Source organism: Ylistrum balloti, unplaced genomic scaffold (genome assembly GCF_031769215.1).
Source record: "Ylistrum balloti isolate Yb309-2 unplaced genomic scaffold, AGI_CSIRO_Ybal_v1 Utg370028, whole genome shotgun sequence".
Taxonomy (NCBI): domain Eukaryota; kingdom Metazoa; phylum Mollusca; class Bivalvia; order Pectinida; family Pectinidae; genus Ylistrum; species Ylistrum balloti.
In genome coordinates, this window is record NW_026782092.1 from 743,802 (window position 1) to 767,181 (window position 23,380).

General features: G+C 34.2%; 2 protein-coding genes across 2 annotated transcripts; one reads left to right on the plus strand and one right to left on the minus strand.

Annotated features, from left to right (window-relative positions):
• Positions 1–24: 24 nt before the first annotated feature.
• Positions 25–18,176, plus strand: LOC132548793 (probable ATP-dependent RNA helicase DHX37). The gene is made up of 27 exons (XM_060212688.1): positions 25–156; positions 545–730; positions 985–1,085; positions 1,441–1,840; positions 2,103–2,251; positions 2,496–2,588; positions 3,091–3,187; positions 3,467–3,580; positions 3,773–3,874; positions 4,049–4,135; positions 4,513–4,627; positions 5,278–5,374; positions 5,681–5,789; positions 6,533–6,607; positions 6,805–6,912; positions 8,293–8,417; positions 8,565–8,661; positions 8,788–8,853; positions 9,043–9,309; positions 10,329–10,391; positions 10,987–11,143; positions 11,429–11,549; positions 12,563–12,626; positions 13,636–13,750; positions 13,993–14,299; positions 15,333–15,430; positions 17,382–18,176. Exons 1-27 carry the CDS (start codon positions 76–78, stop codon positions 17,459–17,461), a joined length of 3,474 nt encoding a protein of 1,157 aa, XP_060068671.1. The 5' UTR covers positions 25–75; the 3' UTR covers positions 17,462–18,176.
• LOC132548796 (protein HGH1 homolog) lies at positions 18,177–22,947 on the minus strand. The gene is made up of 4 exons (XM_060212689.1): positions 22,891–22,947; positions 21,218–21,906; positions 20,545–20,735; positions 18,177–19,710 (listed from the first exon to the last, which is right to left on the minus strand). Exons 2-4 carry the CDS (start codon positions 21,876–21,878, stop codon positions 19,456–19,458), a joined length of 1,107 nt encoding a protein of 368 aa, XP_060068672.1. The 5' UTR covers positions 21,879–21,906; positions 22,891–22,947; the 3' UTR covers positions 18,177–19,455.
• Between the last annotated feature and the right edge of the window lie 433 nt (positions 22,948–23,380).

Sequence of the window (23,380 nt, forward strand, 5' to 3'; positions counted from 1 at the left end):
CCATGTGGATCTGGATTTACATGTAGAAAAGGCTTGAATACGCAAAATTTCATTTAGCAAAGTGAAACACTGAGGATGGGCAAAAAGAAAAGGGCGTTCAATTGGAAAGCAAGGGAACAAAACGATACTGTCATTGACAGATCGGCTGAGAAAAAAGTGGGTACTCATTTAGATACAATGTAATCTGCAATGTGCTACAAACACCGTACACTGAGACACGTTATAAGAGGAATACATGTATAGGATTAAATATTGAATTATAGATAATTATATGTATATAATAAAGATGCCAAATATATATAGGAGTTATAGTAATCAAAGAGTAGTTATGTCCCTTCTTTGAATCTTTGAGTATCCGAGTTCAACAGATTAAAAATCACATCAATACTTAGTGTCTGCAAGGAGGCTCACCCTCAAAAAATGGTCCTAGCTTTAAATGAGGTAATAAGCACATGGCTGACAAACAAACAACAAGTTTATACATTTTTCCTCAGGTTCAGTCTCTAGCTATAGTGATTAACAATTACTTTTTCCTCAATTCTAGATCAAGCTCGACAAAGATGTCTTAGGAGAGGACAGTGACAATGATGGAGACAACATGTTGGTCCTGCCATCAGAAAAGAGGAAGTCAAAAACTACAAAAGAAACTATCCATATAGTGAAACGACTCAGCAAGAAAGAAAGAAAACAACTTAAAAATGTGCTACAGCAAAAAGAAAAGAAAGCCAAGGTAACATACAGTCTATATTGATGGATTTAAACCTGTTCTTTAAGGATTTTCTACCATTGAATTTTAATTGAACTGAAACAGTGTACTGTTGTCATGTTTTGTGCCATAGAATATGTAAATATCTTAAAAGTTTGATTTACAGGAATAATGCTTATTAATTGGTTCTGTTAGGATCAAATCCTGAAATGTTATGAAAGTTTGGTCAAAGAAATAAACATTGAATATAAAAAGAGCATTTAAACATCTTATTCTAGAGGGCTGCCATATTGGAATCTCTAGCAAAAGTGCAAGCAAAACCAGAGGAAATGCAGCATTTTGTTGGAGTTGCTGCAATGCAGTCTGGACATTTAAAAAGGTATGATATGACTGATGATAATAATATATATGCTCTTAAAACATCTTACAGGGTGTTACTGATCCTATATCCAGATCACTTGGTACTAGAAATTTAGTACTATGAACATAAATATTAAGAATGTTTCATATTGTGCACGATAAAAATTAAATACCTATTTTATTTCTCATTGAAGTTCCAAAGGGTGGCATATATATCCATTTTTAGTCTTGTGGGGGGGGGTTAGGTGTGGGAGGGTATATTTCTCAAAGATCATTAAAGCTTCACGGAACAATAGCGATGCTCAGTTAAGATACAGTTTTTGGTAGTTTGGTAGTTGAGTTTCAAATTAAACGTTTTTCTTTCATGGAATCAGAGAAACAGAAACCCAACAAAAAAAATTAGCAGCTGACTCCAAAATCAATTTTGTGGCTGGAAGCAATAAAAAGACCAAACATAACCGAGGGGGAGACAACTGTGATGCTGAAGGGGATGACAGTGACGCTTCAGAGAGTTCTATAGACACATCAGATATGTCAACAGACGAAGAGCAAGAAGAAGCTGAAGCAGATTCAAAGATAAGTGATGAAGGTGTTAATGATGAATCTAAAACAAGCATCCATGAAAAATGTGAGACAGGAGAAAAGGAAAAAGACAGTGTAAAGAATGATAAAAGTATGACTGAAAAAAAGGTAAAAATGGATAAAGAAAAAGGAGACAAAGAAAGTAGCAAACCTGCAGTAAATATTCCAGTCATCAGGGATAAAGACATCCAGGTAAAGTTACTTTTTTTAACCTATTATGTTTATCAGTTTGTTAAACATTTTTCTTACAATGAAATTCCTATGTTTGAAATGGTACACAAACATAATGAAAAGAGAGGAAAAACAAGTATAATGGAGATAGCATTTTCTACTGATCATGAATCATAAATAAGTATTACCATGGTTGACAAGTATGATAAATACACCATTGTGTCTTTAATAATCTTTGTTTTATCCAGATTCATTCTTGAACAATTCGTTATCGGTATTTCAGGAAGCAAGATTAAAACTACCTATTTTGGCAGAGGAGCAAATAGTGATGGAGGCCATTAATGATAATCCTGTAACAATAATTTGTGGCGAAACAGGGTCAGGAAAGACAACTCAGGTTCCTCAGTTCCTGTACGAGGCTGGATATGCCCAGTAAGTACACAAAATGTCGTGTATTCAGTGGTAAGATACCCTAATACGAGTCACATCCACATTCTTATACAAATTACTTAAGATTTACTGTCTGGTAAAAAAGTTCCATATCTGTGATAGTGGTTTTAAGAATGATTAAGTAGCTACAAAGAACATGCCTATTTAATGTACATGTAGTTTCAGCTTTCAGGTAGAACATTTATATTCTTTTAATGACCCAAGTTCCTTCTTGGTATATTTATAGTAGTGATGGCATCATCGGAGTAACAGAACCACGTAGAGTGGCAGCTATAAGTATGGCTCACAGAGTTGGCAAGGAAATGAACCTGTCTACCAGGTAATATCACACTCTCATGAACCTGTCTACCAGGAAATATCACACTCTCCTGAACCTGTCTATCAGGTAATATCACACTCTCCTGAACCTGTCTACCAGGTAATATCACACTCTCACCAATCTGTCTACCAGGTAATATCACACTCTCCTGAACCTGTCTACCAGGTAATATCACACTCTCATGAACCTGTCTACCAGGTAATATCACACTCTCACCAACCTGTCTACCAGGTAATATCACACTCTCCTGAACCTGTCTATCAGGTAATATCACACTCTCCTGAACCTGGTAAATGTTCCCTGCTATTTTCATTGTCCTTCTGACCACCCCCTGACTGAGTCACAATTGTATGATTGACACCTTGGTTTATTGGAGGTGAAATATCATGATTTAATTTCTTCAGGTGAAATGTTAATATCTGTTTGGCATAGAATAGAAATATGAACATTTAGCACTATCAAAATATGAATGAAAGTTTTTATATTCTTTTCTGTTTAACAGTGAAGTTTCCTATCAAATCCGTTATGAAGGAAATGTCACTCCAAAGACTAGGATAAAGTTTATGACAGATGGTGTGCTTCTTAAAGAGGTTCAAAAGGTTGGTATAAAAGACCTCTGCATTCGGGCCAGCAAAAGTGATAAATATATTAAGCTTGAATCTTGTTTTGCAAATGTTGTTAAATAAAGTTTATTAAAAAGTTCATGATATTATCTTAACATATCAAGAAAAAATTTAAATTCTTGAAAATAAAACTTATTACTTCTGTTTTCACATACACATAGTAGGAAACATATATAGTATAAATCTGTTTGAATTTTCATCAGATTGTTACTATGTTATGATATTTGATGAGACTCTTCAATTGTTTCTTGGCAGGATTTCCTGCTGATGAAGTATAGTGTTGTAATTATAGACGAAGCACATGAACGTAGTGTGTACACTGATATACTGATTGGTCTCTTGTCAAGGATAGTGCCTCTCAGACACAAGGTATAGTTGTTTGTTTTTAAAAATCTTCAAATGTTTCTTAAATATATTTTGCATATTGCTTTCAGAAGAAACTCTAACAGTGAATTAATACTGTTTCAGATGTTGTGAACTTTGTAAAAAATTTCAAACATTTTGTGCACCGTAGAAATGTTTGAGTGACTTTGAGGTTTTAAACATATTCATTTTTTTCAGAAAGGATCTCCCTTGAAATTGATTGTAATGTCAGCAACTTTGCGAGTTGAAGACTTCACTGAAAATAGCAGACTTTTTAGAGTGACTCCCCCTGTGGTGAAGGTACATAACTTTTTCACATTTTTGTTATCAAATAAATAATTGACAATAAAATATTGACATGAAGAAAGAAGATTTTTCATAATCTTTTTACATATTCCTACCTGTAGACACTTCGTGTTTATAAAATCATTCTGCATTCCAATCTATGTCATTGACCTTGGTTGACTTTTGCAGGTGGACTCTCGGCAGTTTCCTGTTACCATACATTTTAACAAGAGAACTCCATTGGATAATACATATCTTAATGAGGCATACAAAAAGGTGAGTTTGTTGTGCATTTTAGATTGATTAAATGTAAACATACAGCTGGGCTGGAATGTTAATTACATGTATTAACAGAAATGCAAAACAAAACAAGGGAGATGTATCAGAAGATAATTTTTATAACTTGAAAATCTGTCAAAATATAACTCCTTTAAGTTATGCAATAAAAGTATCTTAGATTAATTTTCATTTTATTTGAAACTTTGTGAAATATTTCTTGAAGTTTAATATTTGTTCCCCCAAGGCTTTCAAAATTAGTAACATTTTCACTTTTCACTTAATCTGACTCTATGGTACATGTTGTATTTTATTTATCATTATTACATTTCAGAAATTCAGAAAAGTTAAATTTAAGTGCCCACTTTTCCTTACAGGTTTGCAAGGTTCATCGTAAGTTACCTGAAGGAGGTATCCTGGTTTTTGTCACTGGTCAACAGGAAGTGAACACCTTGTGTCGCAAACTCAGACAGACCTTTCCAGCTACCCAAGGTCAGTCACTCAGTGCAACGTCATCAAAGTACTTTTTCATCAAAGTACTTTTGATAATCAGAATATTAAAACATTTACTCACAAATAAGGATCCTGATTCCTCTTCTGTCAGAAATTACATACAATTTCCATCATTGTTATTAAATATTACAATGTATGTATGATAGTGACATACACACAGTTACATTTACATTCTGTTTTCCTTTTAAATCAAGGTTTCACTCATATGACTATTGATACATCATAGATCATATGACAAATATTGACACAGACAACACATCTCGTAGCTTTGCTTCAATCACTCCGATGATTCTGATTTTCAGGAAGTTCTATCAGTAAATACTATAAAACATGATCAAAGATTAATCTTTTATAGAAAACAGATTATTTTTTAATTTAAAAGTAGATATGAACTTTTAAAATTAAGACGTTTTATTTTCACTATGAATGCCATCTAAATGACAGGTACACGACATTCAGACTTAGATTTTATAGTTATTATGAATATATGTAAGCTGCGTTATACTGCAATTTTCTCAAATGTCAAAAAACATACACATAATGTATATAATTGCCATCTTTGAAGATGGTTAGTTTCAACAAAACTTAAGTCTTGAATTTGAATTTTTGATTGTTTTGAATAAATTTAGGCGGTAAAAAGCAGGAAGACAAGATGCTCAGTAAAAAGAAGAGTAAAAGAACAGAATCTCCAGAGAAAAAAAATCTACCCAGGATCAGTCTTGACAAGTAAGTGAAAATGAAAGCTCTCGGTATGAATATTAAACTGTGATAAGCTTTCCTGTCCAGGATAGTGCGTTAATACTTCAGTATTACTTCTGTTGTCTTTTGTTCCTCTGTTGGTCATTGATCTTACTTCTCGTCTGTCTATCCTTCTGCAATTTTTCTGCTATAATGATTCATGCGTAGGATCATTTCATGATATTGAATTATCTTGAACAGTTAAAAATATTCAATGACATGACTTGAATAAGTTCATTACTAATCCTGTCAACATGACTTATAGGTTTTTGTTCTCTCTGTCTTTTTCTACAGTTATTCAGTGGAGCCAGCTGATGAGGAACAAGAGCGAGAAGGAGGCAGTGACTCTGAGGCAGAGTTTGAGGAAGGTTCAGATGAGAGTGACGAGGATAATTTAATAGAGGTAGGAAGAACATGGTGAAGAAGATGACTGAGCTATGTAGAGAGTTTTACATGAAAAATGACCAGGATGTATATATTCAGGGAAGCCTAGACAGATCTCATAGCAATTTATTTCTGTTACTGATAAGTCTCTCTGCTATAACTGTGAAAAATCATATTTCATTGCCATTATTTTCCTGTTCTGCTTAACTTTGAGATAAATGACTTTAAACATTTAAATTTTTATACCTTGTTTTTTTTTTAAGTTACAGTATCCTTCCTTAACAGGACATCATTTTGTTTTGTTCATAAAGTGATACACTTGACATATATATGCAATAATAACAAAAATCATTTAAAAAGTTATTTTACTTTGATGCCGTTTTAAAGTAGTAACTGGCTTAGTTGTACTAAGTACCTATATTACTCTTTTTTTCTCACTCCCTGTATTTATCCTGTAGTAAGTACAGAGGGCTAATTATCACACATTTTCTGATACAAGTTGGAAGGTAGCTAAGGTATACATGTATAAACAAAGACATCAGTTAAACAACATTGTTCTAATATCAATTATATGTAAACTTCATTACCTACATACACACATTATGCACTGTATAGACAAGACCGTCAACTAGGTCTTTCTTTTGGCATACAACTGTCCTTTCTCATGCAGTGTTCAATTTACTCTACTAAAACGCATACAGGTGTACTTAAATAAGCTGGAATGTGTTAAGGTTATCGTATGTGTTGATTTATCATTGACAGGATGATGGTGGATGTTCTGACCCTATGTATGTACTGCCACTCTACTCCATGTTGTCTTCTGATAAACAGGCAAAGGTATGTCTTATCTGTGTCATCAGACTTAAATTGACTCCATTCTGTCTTTTGATAAAGAAGGGTGAGTTTTTCTGCCTTTTTTTTTACCTCGTATTTTCTTTAGACAGACAATCCTAAACCATGCTGTCTTCATTTTAAAGTTACATCATATGTATTGGCTTTCTTATAATGTTATTGGTTATCTGTTTGATTGACAGGTGTTTGCTCCACCTCCAGATGGTTACCGTTTATGTGTTGTGGCAACCAACGTAGCAGAGACATCCCTCACCATTCCTAACATCAAATATGTGGTAGACACAGGCAAGGTTAGACTTACTGTTTCCATCTATTTAAACACATTTTATTGAGAGTACATTCAGGTTACTTTTGTCATTTTTGTTGTTGTTATTGATAGATTATGAAGAGTTTTTATTTCAAATTGAATGTAACTAAATTTGGATCTTATCTCTCCAAAATGATAGATGTTACAGTCATTTTTCAAGAATTAAATCAAATCCTTAAATTACGGTATTTTCTGGTTATAAATCGCACCAGTATATAAGCCACAGAGCCAGTTTTTTAACATTTGTTTTTAACAATTTGACCCACATATAAGCTACACCTGAATACAAGCCACACCCTTTCTTTGGTAACCATAATGTTGACCAAAGTTTGCTGATATAACAGACAATGTTGGGCAATTTATCAAGATCGTCGATGAAGCATTTGATCAAGTTTGCAAATGAATTATACACTGATAATCCATGTATTTTATTGATGTATTCAAAAAAATATAAAATTGCAAATATTTAACTCATTTGGCTTGGAGGCCTTCACAGATTGTCTACAAAAAGAGCTATGGGCCTGACGTTACATACGGTTTACTAAGCAGTCTCTCCATCGGTGTCTATACTGTTAGAAATTAATGAAGGCCCTTGCATGCTGATCACATACTTATAGTTCCATATTATTTCTTCTTGTAAATTACATGAAGCCATTTATATTGTAAATAAGCGTGGCGATTGTTCTAGAATTTGACCTACCGGTATAACTCAATGAACTATCAAACCCAGGATCCAAATATGTAAACTTCCATTGTGGCTTCAAAGTAACAAGTAAAGTCCTGAAGAATGATTAATGAAATCCACGAGAATGTTATTTTTATTTCAAATATCAAATTATTCTGTATATGATTGCAAATGATGGTACTGGACAATATGTTTTAAATTATAAACACTTGATGGGTAGGTATTTGTAAAAAGATCTTAGTACCGCCTCGTAGTCGTGTACTGGTACACTTCCTGTTGTTTTTTCATTCTGCAAATCTTATTTTTGATCAATATATAAGCCACACCGGTATATAAGCCATGAGCAAAAGTAGTGCGGCTTATAATCCAGAGAATACAGTAAATGACATTTCATTTATTATGAATTTGTAAATTGATAACAGAAAAAGTGAAAACATCAATTTTGAAGCAAAAATATCGCATCTTTTGATATTGGTAAAGGACAATATGGAAAGATTTCTTTGAATAAATTATATATTTTCATACACAGTAATAGAAAATTGCAATGTACTTATGATTTTGTTTAGCATTATCATAAGAGGCTACACTCATGTCAGATAATTATATTGAAATGTGCTAATTTTAGTACTTTTATATACAAAATCAATTGCAGTGTCATAACTTTGAAATAAATTCCAGGTAAAGACGAAATTCTACGACAAAGTAACAGGTGTGTCAACGTTCCGAATAACTTGGACATCCAGTGCCTCAGCCAACCAGAGAGCAGGGCGAGCAGGACGAACTGGGCCTGGCCATTGTTACAGGTATGTGATGTATATCATTAAATCTGAAAGTGACACATACTGATTAATCAACTGAAAAAAAAGCAACAAAAAAAACATACGTTTAAATTTGACACTATGATTTAATTTATAAAATTTTAATCAATAAATCTGTAAAAATGTTTTCAGATTGTACTCCACTGCAGTGTTTACACATGACTTTGAGAAGTTTTCCCCAGCTGAAATAACCAGACGGCCTGTGGATGACCTTGTCTTACAGATGAAGGTGATTTTTCCATTTTCAATACACAATTATATATATTATCCATGAAACTAATGGAAATATTTAGCTGCTGTTGAATTTTGTGTTAGTTTGTTATGAAGCTATCAGTGACCATTGTTCTCTTTACAGGACATGAACATAGATAAAGTGATGAACTTCCCTTACCCAACACAACCCGATGTGGAACAAATCAAGGTATGAAATTTCTCTAAATAGTGAGACAAGAAGTCAGAGCACACAGCAAAATCATTATACAATTTTCTTAGATGTCAATATTTCAAGTTGATTTTTATAAAAAAAAAAAATTTCAGAAATTTATAGGACATAACATGATGTGTTTTGAGAAAAATATTCCAAGAAAAATTGTTTGCTTGTCTATTTCAGGCTGCAGAGAGATTGCTGGTCTCATTAGGAGCTCTAACAGCACCTGTGTCACGCCCTAAATCCCAATATAAAAGTAAGGTGGAACCAAGTCAGATCACACCCCTTGGTAGGGCCATGGCCCACTTCCCAGTGTCTCCACGGTTCTCCAAAATGTTATCCCTAGGACACCAACACGACCTCCTCCCGTACGTGGTGGCCATGGTCGCTGCATTGTCGGTAGCTGAAATCTTTGTGGAGCTGCATCAGCCACCAGATGAATCAGGAGAGGTGAATCTTCATTTTTAAAACTTTATATCTTTTTACTTTATGAAAAAAACAGTGACAAGGAATGGTTTTATTTCAGAGAAACTGAAGACAATCAACTGTCAATACAATTATTTTAAGAACCTGTTTAGAGATCTAACACGCGAATCTGTTCTGTTGAATGTTGAAACTAAAACATTGGGATTCAGATGTTCTCATGTGCTAAATTTCACCACTGTAACCAATGTATTGTGGTAATTGACAATGGAGAATGTACAAATGTATAGAACTAGTCTTTAATACGCTGTGAACAGCAGTTGTGGTGTGTAATTAGATTAAAACAGTGTTTAAGGTGTCCATCTGTGTGCTTGACCAACTGTACACTAAGTGAGTGTTTTTATGCAGACAAGTTGAGATAGATAGTAGATACAACAGTAAGCAGAAAATATTACTCCATATAAGAATGCTGATTAGTTTATCATACTAAAAGTAAAATAATGACAGACGTTTAGAAACATCATTATCTGCAAGATCTATGGCTATTAGCAAAGAGACTGATCACTGTAGTGTAGACTCACATAGTCAATATCTTGCTTAAAGTTCTTGATTGCATGCAAAATATGACATAGCATTATGGTGTTTTAAATCATGATTTTAAAAATGGCAATTGATACTTGATAAAGCAGTCTTTCTTGTCATGTATTGAGAAACAACAAAGAAAAGATAAACGAATGACATAGATTTATACTGAAGAGATCAGGATGTGACGCTATGAAAAAAACTGGGAGTATATCTAAATACATTCACAAATTAAATATACATGTGTAATATTCACAAATCTGGAAAAGAAGTTTAAATTAAATTTTTGTGCTTTTAAGTGTCTCAGTTCAAAATCATATACATGTATACTGTATACAAAAAGAAAAAAAATGCCAAAAAAATGTTTAAATTATGTAAATATTTATTATTATGTATTGAGGTTTTTATTCGTATATGTAGGTTTCAAGGTAATCCTTTCAGATTTCAATTGTCTTTTATTTCAGAAAGATGAATTTAAGAAGAGATTACATCACTTAAAGCAGATTCAGAAGATGTGGGCTGGCACTGTAAGTTAACACTTGTCTATAGTCATCTCATGAAGCTTTCCCCCTTATAACCTTTACTTTACATCTCATGTCTTGTCACTTATGATTTAGTCAGGTCTGCTGCGACTTGCTGTGCTCATCACATGCTGTCTGGTGAAGTACAGCATTTATCAAATAATTAGTGTGATAATAAGCCCTTCCATATCTATTAATGTTCAGTAGCATTACCAATGTTGTATATGTACTATTGTTCTGTAATAAGCTTATCCCTTGTCTTTGAGTCAGATGTAATGTGTTGACCCCTTGAGCCTCATCCATTTTAATTTTCTGGTATAAAACTGTCTCATAGATTCTTAAAAAATAACAATTTTTTATGACTATTGATAGGATTCACTTGATTGTTGTTCATGACGAGATAGTACAGTACATTGTATATGAATAATTCATACTCACCCTTGAAACCTCCATTGTTGATGATAGATAAAAGTTTTGATTTGAACAGAAATTATTTTGCAGTGGTTGTACCATCGGTATATTTGTTGAATGTTGAATGGGAGACAACTGATACAGACTAGAGTCACAACAATATCATGTACCTTTTACTACTGTTTTCTAGGGTCATTCACTGTTGCTAGGCGATTTGACAGTGCTGCTAAAGGCGGTGGGGTCATGTGAGTACCAGGGCTGTACTCCAGAGTTCTGTCAGAAACATGGGATACGCTTTAAGGCTATGAAGGAAGTCCGGAAACTCCGTGTACAACTTACAAACTCAGGTACAGAAACCCACCCTAATTACATGTGTTGGACACTTTAACTTTAAGCAGAAATGCTAATTTCTTGATGTAAAGTCAAGGACATTAATTTTGAAATTTGTTGAAATGACAACTCCACGATCTTGTAGCACAACAGGGTTAGGTAAGACTAGAGGAGATTTAAGTTAGTACAGGTGTACTTCTGTTTCATAGGATTTTCCAACAAAGATTTGAAAATCTTCTTTAAACATTCTGCACATTTTGAGAAAAATATTTCTAAAGTGTTTTTGTTTCTTTTCATAACAGTAAACACTGTGATACCAGATGCCAACCTTTGTGTTGATCCGAAACTTGACCCTCCTAATGACCTTCAGTCCAAACTCCTGAGACAAATTATCTTGGCTGGTCTTGGTGACCATGTAGCCAGGTAAGAAAATGTACAACACAGCATAGGTGACAAAACACTGATTTTCAATATTCTTTATGAATAGTAAATCATGTTATTTTTGTCGTTTTCAAATTGTATGGTTTTACAAAATATTTATTTTCATTTCCAATTAATTTCATAGATATATCCTATAAATCTACCTGTATTAAGTTGGTGTCTAATTTTTTTGTGGTTATCATTTTGAAGACTTATGATAGATTAAGAGTAACCATGAATTCAACAAAAATAATAACCCACCAAAATTAATGATTTTACTGTAAAAGTAGTTGATTACTTTTTGCATCAAAGTGATATTGTCCTGAGATATGAAAATATTTTGTTTATTTTAAACTCGGCCTGGCCTGCTGTCCTCCACGTTTTTACTTAAAAAGTGTACAAATATAAATTTTTGTGTTATGTGATTGAAAGTGTTATAAGTTTAATTTCAATTTATGTGAGTTTTGATGATACATGACACAGAAACTTTATTATTTTGCTAGCCCTTTCATTCAAGATAATGTATTTACTGTATAGTGCAAAATCCTTTTCCTAAAAACTGTTTTGTGTGGTGCTGATTTATTTGTGGACACATGAATTTGTTGATTACAACTACTGACAAAAATCAGTGAGAATCAAAATTCCATGATGATTAATTATTTTACTGTATACCTTATATATTTCATAGTTTAATAAAGTCAGGAATGTTAGTTTTGGCCTCAGGACTTTATCAGGCCTTAATGAAGCCCAGAGAGGCCTGAACTAGTTGCCAATTAGTACATGTAATAAATGTAATGAATTCACTCTGATAATGTTGTGATTGATATTCCTGACTTGGTTTTCCCTACTGTTCACCCTGCATACTCTCGGGTATCCAGCTGAAGAGTAAAGGAACCCACGACCCAACCAACCAGCACGAACGGTGTTGGCTCTATTGGTAAATCCTTTTAAAGTTTAAGTAACTGTCTTAATTGTCTGGAGATTAAAAAGATGTCCTGGTTTTGTTATTCCTTCAGAAAGTACCCAGACCCACCACCAGGAGCTGATGATGAAGCCAAAAAGTTAAAATATGCTTATCAGGTCGGTACAGTTGAGAAAGATATTCCACATGAGATGAATATACTAAATTTGAGTCTTGTTAGGGAAGACTTTGCTGTTGCTATAAAATATGGTGATATTGTCAAAAAGTTGTTGTGACCAAGACATCAGGAAATCTTCATCTAATTCTGATTGATTTGTTAAACTCTGCATTGCTGAGGTTTAGATGATGGTTGCTTAATTTTGGTATGACAGTGATGATTAGTGGTAGCTGGACGGTAGGGCAGAGGATAAATTATGGACAGATGATGAGGAAGTAGTAGAATTTTGATAGTGACAGGAAAATGGGGACAACAGGATTATTGATACCTGGATATAGTGTGTCAGAATGTTCGAACGTTGACCAATAGATGGATATTTAGCTTTAATAGGTTTGATATTTGGTGAGTAGTATTTGTGTTGACAGTATGGCAGAACAGCTGAATTCAATGATGGCTGCCTTAGAAACGAGTTGGTTCTTAAATTACTTCTCTCGATGTCTGTGACCACAATTACTGATTCCTATGATATAGTGTGCTTAGTTATACGAGTAGTTGTTTGTCCATCCCTCCTCTGTTCTGTCACTGTGAAATCGTAGTTTTTTGTGTGGCTTAATTTTCATGGTTTTACAAAAAAAACAACACATTTTCATGGACCTTTGATTGAAGGATAGATACAGCTCATTAGATATATTTGCTACCTTTAAACATTTGATGATGTATCAATTTGTTGGTTAAGATTACCAATGAAATTAACAAAAACGAATCTCCATGGATGACTTATGACCTCTGACCTATTCCACTAGTGTAGTAGTGTACTGCGATAAAAAAGCTGTTGTTTATCTCTCTATTCCTCTTCTATTCTTTATTTGTGACATATGACCTTTTTTGACCTGTGAACTGATTGGCTTGTTGTAGTGTGCTGAGTAAAAAGAGTCCTAGGTTATCCGGCCTTTCTCTATATCTTATGTGACCTATGACATTTGACCTGTGAACTGATTTGTCTGTTGTAGTGTGCCGAGTTAGAAGAGCCTTTGTTTATCCATCCCTCCTCTGTGCTATACAGACAAAATCCACCTTACCTGGTGTACCAGCGTATAGAGGAAACTTCCAGGTTGTATATGAAAGGTAAGACAGCTTCTTAAAAAATCAGAAGCAAAAATGGAGTATACTGTATAAATGGTACCCCAGGTATATATTTTATAAGCAAGTCAACTACGTGTATTTAGAGAAAAAGCTCTCAGAGGCACTACATCAAAAGTCATCTTCCATTTGGTATTATTTACAATTGTACTCGAGTGATTTAGATATAACATAGAGTAATTAAAACAAATGACCTTGGTTGACCTTTCCCGATCACCTCTGTCCAGGACTAGTAGCTGTGGAGCCAGAGTGGTTACCAATCTTCTGTCCATCACATTGCACATTTTCCAAGCCATTGGATGACCCAGCACCAGAATTTGATGAGAGCAAAGGTGAAGTGAGATGCCATATGACCAGTACATTTAGTCGCTGTACCTGGGCACTGCCTGCTATAGAAATGGAGTACCCTCTTACACTGGAGAAATACAAATGGTTTGCAAGATTCTTACTGGAGGGCAAAGTTATACCTGGCCTTGCTAAATTCTCTACTATGCTGTTGTCTTCTCCATCAACAATGGTCAAGACCTGGGCAAAGTGAGTGTTCAGATATTGTCTTAGTTATCAGAAAGTAGTAGATAAGAGAACATTGGGCAATCATATTATACCGTGTATCAGTGTATTTACATCAGCAACATCATTGTTTCCAATTTTATTTCTTTTTTTTTTCTTTTACTTATGTTTTATGAAAATTGAAAAAGTAAGTTACTGATTTTCAGAATGTTTAAAGCCCCAATATACATAAAAATCACTATAAAAAAACAAACTTTATCTTATTTACCCCGTAATATATGTAACAAAACAAATACTTTCCTTTAATTAAAGAAAATAAAACTGACTGTTTTCAATTTAAATAAAAATTGAAAAAATCGGAAAATAAACAATGTGGGACCCACAATAATTCATACATTACCGCTCGTAGCGATGACATTGCGCATGCGCATATGCCGCGTGTGTAAACATGGCAGACACAGTACAGACGTCCACCAGTCGCTTCCTTTTTTTCCAATCATACATCAGGCCAATTCTGAATTATTACGTTATAATTGTGCGTCGTATCGTTTCTAAACTAATTATTCCTTCTAATAATTTCCCAAGAACTGAATGTTTATCACAGGAATACCTCAAGTCTACGACAAGACTTCGCAAACAATGTTTGTAAACAAAATCTTACCGTAGACGTATCTGCATGTGCTTCCTCTATAAGTAGAAACCTCAACTCTTGCGAGATCAGGTCATGAACTTTCCGACGTGGTTCGGCAACAATCGTAATTTCGATGGCGGCGTGTTTAAAATGGAGGTGTGTTTACAAATAGCGAGTTTCAACTGCTCATATATCAATACTTTATGCACAAAGTCATGGTAACTATTGTTTGAATAACTTAATTCTAACTACATCTTAGAGAATATCTCAATAATTATGTGTGATTTTACACTAAATTTTTGGTGAATGTTACGTATATTGGGGCTTTAAATCCTTGTAACTGCACATGCCAAATTATTCCATACAGTTTTATATGCGGTCTTTATCCTTGATAGAGAATTATTTTTTTCTGCAATATGTTGCAAGGTTACAACCAAGGACAGAGGTCCTCCTGAAGGGTCTGGCTGGTGAGGGAGTCGACAGCAGGGAGAAGCTTCTCAACAAATGGAAGGCACAGCCTACCTGTAAGTAATGATTCTACAGTCAATCTGTCTACCTGTAAGTAATGCTTCTACAGTCAATCTGTCTACCTGTAAGTAATGAGTATACAGTCAATCTGTCTACTTGTAAGTAATGAGTATACAGTCAATCTGTCTACCTGTAAGTAATGAGTATAAAGGCTGTCTACTTGTAAGTAATGAGTATACAGACCATCTGCCTACCTGTAAGTAATGATTCTACAGTCAATCTGTCTACCTGTAAGTAATGAGTATACCTGTAAGTAATGAGTATACAGACCATCTGTCTACCTGTAAGTAATGAGTATACAGACCATCTGTCTACCTGTAAGTAATGAGTATACAGACCATCTGTCTACCTGTAAGTAATGATTCTACAGTCAATCTGTCTACCTGTAAGTAATGATTCTACAGTCAATCTGTCTACCTGTAAGTAATGAGTATACAGACCATCTGTCTACCTGTAAGTAATGAGTATACAGACCATCTGTCTACCTGTAAGTAATGAGTATACAGACCATCTGTCTACCTGTAAGTAATGAGTATACAGACCATCTGTCTACCTGTAAGTAATGATTCTACAGTCAATCTGTCTACCTGTAAGTAATGATTCTACAGTCCATCTGTCTACCTGTAAGTAATGATTCTACAGTCCATCTGTCTACCTGTAAGTAATGAGTATACAGACCATCTGTCTACCTGTAAGTAATGAGTATACAGACCATCTGTCTAACTGTAAGTATTGAGTATACAGTCAATCTGTCTACCTGTAAGTAATGATTCTACAGTCAATCTGTCTACCTGTAAGTAATGATTCTACAGTCAATCTGTCTACCTGTAAGTAATGAGTATAAAGGCTGTCTAATTGTAAGTAATGATTCTACAGTCAATCTGCCTACCTGTAAGTAATGAGTATACAGACCATCTGTCTACCTGTAAGTAATGAGTATACAGTCCATCTGTCTACCTGTAAGTAATGATTCTACAGTCAATCTGTCTACCTGTAAGTAATGAGTATACAGACCATCTGTCTAACTGTAAGTATTGAGTATACAGTCAATCTGTCTACCTGTAAGTAATGATTCTACAGTCAATCTGTCTACCTGTAAGTAATGAGTATACAGACCATCTGTCTACCTGTAAGTAATGAGTATACAGACCATCTGTCTACCTGTAAGTAATGAGTATACCGACCATCTGTCTACCTGTAAGTAATGATTCTACAGTCAATCTGTCTACCTGTAAGTAATGAGTATACCATCTGTCTACCTGTAAGTAATGAGTATACAGACCATATGACCATCTCTGTAAGTATTGAGTATACAGTCAATCTGTCTACCTGTAAGTAATGATTCTACAGTCAATCTGTCTACCTGTAAGTAATGATTCTACAGTCAATCTGTCTACCTGTAAGTAATGATTCTACAGTCCATCTGTCTACCTGTAAGTAATGAGTATAAAGGCTGTCTACTTGTAAGTAATGAGTATACAGTCAATCTGTCTACCTGTAAGTATTGAGTATACAGTCAATCTGTCTACCTGTATGTAATGATTCTACAGTCCATCTGTCTACCTGTAAGTAATGAGTATACAGACCATCTGTCTACCTGTAAGTAATGAGTATACAGTCAATCTGTCTACCTGTAAGTAATGATTCTACAGTCAATCTGTCTACCTGTAAGTAATGATTCTACAGTCAATCTGTCTACCTGTAAGTAATGATTCTACAGTCAATCTGTCTACCTGTAAGTAATGATTCTACAGTCAATCTGTCTACCTGTAAGTAATGAGTATACAGACCATCTGTCTACCTGTAAGTCATCTGTATTTGTAAACACTATATGTACACTGTACGTCTGGACAACCTGTCTGTGAAAACCATAAGTGGTCCTTGTATATGTAATATTGGAAAATTTATCTGTACACACAGTGACCAGTTTTGATTCTCCTTTTACAGATCTATTTGATGCCTTCAGCCAGTGGATACCCCAGTCAAATCATTTTGAGCTAGAAGCAGCTTGGCCACCAATCACGTGACAGAAAGCCAAATAAAACTTTCAGAGTCAAGGTCAAATTCTACAGAATGAATTTTTTAATCTGAAAGACAAGAATTATCAGAACAAGTAACTGGACCATATGGTTTACGGAGGAAATGAATCTTGTTTAACAGGTTAAAGGGAAATTCAGCTGGAAATACCATATAGTATTTGGAGACACTGCAGTGATACTACTCCTATGTGACCAAATGTTGATCTTTTTTTCAACTTGTCATTTACAACTGACAGCTCTGACTTCAAGACGTATACTGTGTCTTAAAAAGCACATAGTAGACATTATGTCGCTGGAGAAAAAACTTGTGAACTGAGGCCAGGAATGAGCAGTTTCCATCAAGATAAAAGTGTTATTGCACATCTATTTGCTAATAACTGTGAAGTTCTGAAGGGAAAGCAACATTGATGTGATATATACAGGTCTATCTGTGATAGATTGGTTTTGAGCCTTTCATTAGGTACTAATACACAGGTGGATTGGTACTCCCCTAGCCCAGGGCTAGTAAGCTGTCAGTGGAATACAAAAAAAAAAAAAAAGAAAACATTCTTACTGTGACAGTTTGGACAATATTTTGTTTTTTGTTTCTTTTTTTTCAAAAATTGTTCAAGCTATACAATGTTGACTAGAAATTATTTTTGTGACTGATGGTATAATGATGATAGTGCCAAATTATCTCAGTAAAAGACAGGAAATCTTTTAATTGTCTTTGATTATTTTATTATTCCATAACATAAGAAATATGTCCTATTTAGTAGCACAATAGATGCAACACTAATGTGAAGATCAACAATGAAATCTAACAGACTTAAAAATATAGGAATTTTACAACTCCAAAAACATTTACATTTAAACAAGTCAAATTTAGTACTTAAAACCCTTTCGGATGTGAAATAAGACTTTGTCAAATGACTTTATCCATGATACTCCCCTCTTTACATCCCATTCTGAATACATCTTATTTCCCAGACTCTATATAACACAGACCCAGGACATTTGATTATTTAAAGTTGTGTAAAGATTGTGACTTTGTGGTTAAAGGCCTTCCCATGAATTAATATGTATGCTGATAGCCTGGTATCTTAACAAAAAACCTTCTGGTTGTTCAGAAGTAGTTGTTTTTCAAATTTAACATACTTGACCTCTGTGGCCTTGACAGCGGGTAGAGGTCATCCGTCTCTGGATGCTAATGGAATATATCAAGACCAAAGTTAATGAGAATAAGTTGTTTAATAAAAACTTGATAAGTTGGTAGGAACCGATAGAACATGGTTGTAATTCAATAGCATAAGCTCACTTGCCCTACATACAGGCGAGGTAAATACTCCAGTATTAAGCTCACTTGCCCTACGGACAAGTGAGGTAAATACTCCAGTATTAAGCTCACTTGCCCTACGTACAGGTGAAGTAAATACTCCAGTAAACATCTATTAAAACATGTTCTTTACTTGCTGTCGATCAACTAATATCCATGAACTGATTTTTTTTAAATTTACAAAGTTTCATTAGAATTTCATGCCCGTTACTGCAGTTTATACATGAACTCCCACTGGCATTTATGAATTTATAAATGACATCTATACATCATTGTTGATTTCATATATTTTCTCAAAATTTAATGCAACATTGGACAACATCACAGTAAAGTTCACTTGAAACAAAAAATGTGGTGTAATGAACCAGGTATACCGGCAGTGGAAAGCAGAAAAAATGTCAGAAGGGTGTAGAGCTATTTAATGTTATGACATATATTGATTGTGAGATGTCCTTTTATCGGGGCCTGCAGGAGGATCACGTCATTCATGAGCTAATGCCTTTATTCATCAACAACTGTTATCGTCAATGAACAAATCTCCATTTCTTTCCATTGTCTGTCTCATTTCAACTACTGTTGTGTAGAAGAGCAAAGGAATAGTCTTTTGGGGCAGTATGCCATGATGTGGTTTCATGTAGAAAAAGCATCTTCAGAGCCTGACCATGAACTATGTTTGGTCAGTTGTCTCCATTTCTTCCCGCTGTTTGTCCTGTTTCAAAAATTTTTCCTCAATATCCTGCGGTATTTCTAGAGTGTCAAGGTTCTCCATACCAGGCTCTGGCTCATCCGCAATCAATAAGTCAATCAAGTTCATCAAAGCGTGGAAGTTGGCTTCATGCTCCTCCCATTTGTGATATTCACGCATAATGATGTAAGTGTTTTTCTCCTTCACAAAATGCCGACCATTCTTTGTTGCACATAACTGTAACAGTTAAAAGATGTTAAGTATGTTAAAAAAATTTCAGAGAACTTTTACCATTTTTTCTTTCATCACTCTTAACATTTTTTGTGCTTTTGATTTTAAATAAGCAAAAAGCTTAATGAAGATATTTACATATTTAAATGAAGATTTTAATAAAAAAAACTTCTTTGTTTCCATTTAAAACCATTCAGTATACTTTAACTTCATATTTCATGGAGCTCAATTTTTGCATTTTTTTTTCCAAAAAAAATACTTTTTTGTGAATACATGTATTTCATTTATTCTTTTTGTTTTTAAAAATATTAGTCAATAAATTTACTTTTACTAATTCTATCAGATTGTTGACATACCAAAATTAATGATTTTCCAAGACGGAGCCTAGTTTCAAATTTTTTAAGCTACAAGTAGTATGTAATATGATATTTATATAAATATATTAGTATGTAACAAAAGTTGATGGCAAAACATTATCACGAAGCTGTAAACTACAAACATTCATATGAGAATATTATCAAGTCATAACATTTAATTGCAATATAATGAAAAACATTAATATACAAATAATACAAAAAGACATGATGTATAGAATTCTTACTTACAAATTAAGCAGCTCCTTCATCAACAAAATTATGTATTTTCAAATTACTGTGGGAGACCTATATTAATACTGGTTTCAGAGGTCTTTGCAAAGGTCTGGCAAAACAAGATTAGTAAGTCTATCCCTGTTTCATAAATCATAGTCTAGCTTGGCGGAATAATAAATAAAAGGGGCCCAGAGGTTTATGACGTGAACTCGGAAATTAAAATGTTCTTTTAACAGACTCATCAATCTACCTTGAAGATTGTCTCAATGAGCATCTTCCTGATTTCTGGGTCAGGCTCACGTATTTTGTCTGGGGGCAAGTACTGTAGGTCATCTGGTAGCTTTTCATTGTCATCGTCATCAAACTCCTCTGGACCAGCCAGAGGAAGCAGTAACCGTGGCAACAGGTCAACAGTATCACTTAACAACCATTCATGGCAATCTGAAAATCATAGATCTTTGCAAATTATTCTGATAACCACTTCAACAGGATATATTTTTTTCATTAAAAACTAGGTTTAGATAATAAAAATAGCAATATGAATCATGCATACAATAAAGGTGATCAATAAAAGAGGTTAAGTTTTAGCATTCCTGAATGCCGTCTTGATTTTTGTGAAAGGAGCTTGGCCTTGATAGTCTTGTATTTACACAGATCTCACTAACTACACTTGTATATGCATTAACGTTCAGATTAACCTGTCTAATCTAGATCATAAGTATTCTGACATCTTATTGAACCCAACATTATATGCTTGCCAGCTGTAACCCTATTTACAATAACTACCAAAGGGTTACATCAAATCAAAATATGTGTATTCTGGTATCCTGCCTAATCTGAGTAAAATCTTGTGCTGGATTAAGCAGGTTTCACTGTAACCTTGATCAATACATATATTGAATAAACAATTCAAATGTTCATACCAACATCAAAGCAGCAATTCTTTAAACAAGCTATGATCCCATGGCGACGTGTTTTTGAATCCTTGAACTCGATAAAAGGTAGAAGTCTCTGAACGACAAACTGATCTTCAGCCATGACCTTTGACCTGATTTCACGAATCTGGGTCAGGTTGCCAAGCACTGTTGCCAAGTGATGAAGGTTAGCTTTTGGATTGTGTTTGGTACTGCAAAGAACATTTACCAGATTGGGAACACCTTGATCAGTGTGAAGCAATACTGAAGCAACCTTCAGAGCACAGTTTTCAGTTCTAGTCACATTAGAAACTAATTGACAAACATAATCTGCCATTTCAAACTCTGGATCCAGCATCTCTTTAACAAATTCAGCAGCCAAGTTGGGGTAGGAAGGCAAAGATAAAAGATGATTAGATGCTGTTTCCAGGTTTGTTAGGTTGATCAAAGTCTTGTAACTCTTTTCAACAATGTCTTTGGTGTTGTCTTTGAGAAGAGAAACAATCCCCTCCAGAAATTTGTCACTGTTGCCTACAAATAAACATCCTTCTTTTCCACCACTGAGTCCTAGGAAGTACTCTATGGCAATACCCTTAACATCCAGTTTGGCTTCAGGGTTCAGGAACGGACCAAACTCCTTTTCCAAGTGTTCTTTGTCAAGTCCTTCCATAATGTTGCTAATAAATCATTTCCTGAATCTGGGGGAAAATGGTCATAAAATGATGTTACAACAGACGTTAACATCAGTAAGTAATAAACTGTTCAAACCAAATCATTGGCTAAATATAGCAATGGTGATTAACTATATTGACCAGGTTTACATAAAGATGGTGGAAATTAAAATGGACAGCTAAATTTGCATAAATGTAACAAGTTTAAAAAAACAGAAAGTTATTGTAGCAACAAAGTGCAATTATTCTATAAACGCTCTACTGTAAGTTTTCAATTCCATAGTCATGACGATACAACAGAAAGGTTATACACTTTGAGAAATCTGAAACTGTTGTAGTCTTTCATTTTGGGGGGGATCTTTTTTTGTTTCAAAAAGAAATATAGCTCAAAAAATGTACTTCAACTTATTTTAACAGTTCATGGACATATCAAATTCGTGAACTGTGAGTGTCAATGAAAGCAACGAAAATAATTTCCACGCAAATATTCACGATTTTACAGTAAAATGAACATAATCAAAATTATAGTATCCAGATTAGACAGAATCCAGTTACTTTTACGGATGGTGCAAATAATGGGAACAAAATAACAAATCCAGTATTGACCGGGCATGAACTGAATTTGGTTTTGATATTCAAATGTTATGTTTTAATGTACTACAAACAATTTAGCGGATCAATAGTTATGACCGTTTTCTTTGGGATTTTATATATAGTACCACTACACAAAGATTTGTGTAATTTTTTCCAGGTATGAAATATGCCGTAATAAATATTTCAGAGGAACAGCTACAAAGCGATGAACTAGGCTGATAATTTCTATCTTTCTAGTCTTAAACATTTTATCGTTGTTTACCCGATTCGTCTTGAATATTGTCTTGAAAGTTTTGTTTGCACAGAACGTTTAAATTTTTCAACTGAGAAGTCTCTTTTACAAATTTTCTCACAGATTAACGGTAGAAAACATCAGATCATTTACAAAAGCGTAATTATTCAGCCCATTAAACTTACGTATTGTGTAGAATGTGTCAATTTCACACGTGTTTATGTAGGAAGTGACATTTTGAAGGGGAAGTCACTCCAGATTTACAGTCTGCAATTTGTCTCCCTTGGGTACTTGTTGAAAAATGGCTGCCACTGGGTAGCAACGAAGACCCTCTCAAGTTTGATCACGAAACAAGTCTAATATTGACATTCAAATTCAAGTATGTTCACATCGCAATATATTTCTAATCTCAGCTATTTCACTTCTAGTTACTTATACAACTTATACTTAACATATGGAGAATGAAAATAAATCTTTAAACCGGAAATTACTTTTCTGGATCAGGTGTGTCCAATAGAGACGGCGTGGATATAATTTGCATATCAAATAGGTGACATGCCACAGTAGGTAAACTGACGAGAGGACAATGTGCTAGGGGAACTACAGATATATTACATTTTCTGTTGTTTATTCTAGATGATTGAGACGAAAACGTACATCTAACCCAGATAATGG

What these genes read in the sequence shown, in the direction of transcription:
- LOC132548796 (XM_060212689.1), bottom strand. Translation starts at nt 21,878, where the DNA reads ATGGAAGGACTTGACAAAGAACACTTGGAAAAGGAGTTTGGTCCGTTC. An exon ending in GAATTGCTGCTTTGATGTTG is followed by an intron (nt 20,736 to 21,217) that starts GTATGAACATTT and finishes TATGATTTTCAG; the next exon opens with ATTGCCATGAATGGTTGTTA. An exon ending in TCATTGAGACAATCTTCAAG is followed by an intron (nt 19,711 to 20,544) that starts GTAGATTGATGA and finishes TAACTGTTACAG; the next exon opens with TTATGTGCAACAAAGAATGG.
- LOC132548793 (XM_060212688.1), top strand. Translation starts at nt 76, where the DNA reads ATGGGCAAAAAGAAAAGGGCGTTCAATTGGAAAGCAAGGGAACAAAAC. An exon ending in TCAGGGATAAAGACATCCAG is followed by an intron (nt 1,841 to 2,102) that starts GTAAAGTTACTT and finishes TCGGTATTTCAG; the next exon opens with GAAGCAAGATTAAAACTACC. An exon ending in ATGTGGTAGACACAGGCAAG is followed by an intron (nt 6,913 to 8,292) that starts GTTAGACTTACT and finishes AATAAATTCCAG; the next exon opens with GTAAAGACGAAATTCTACGA.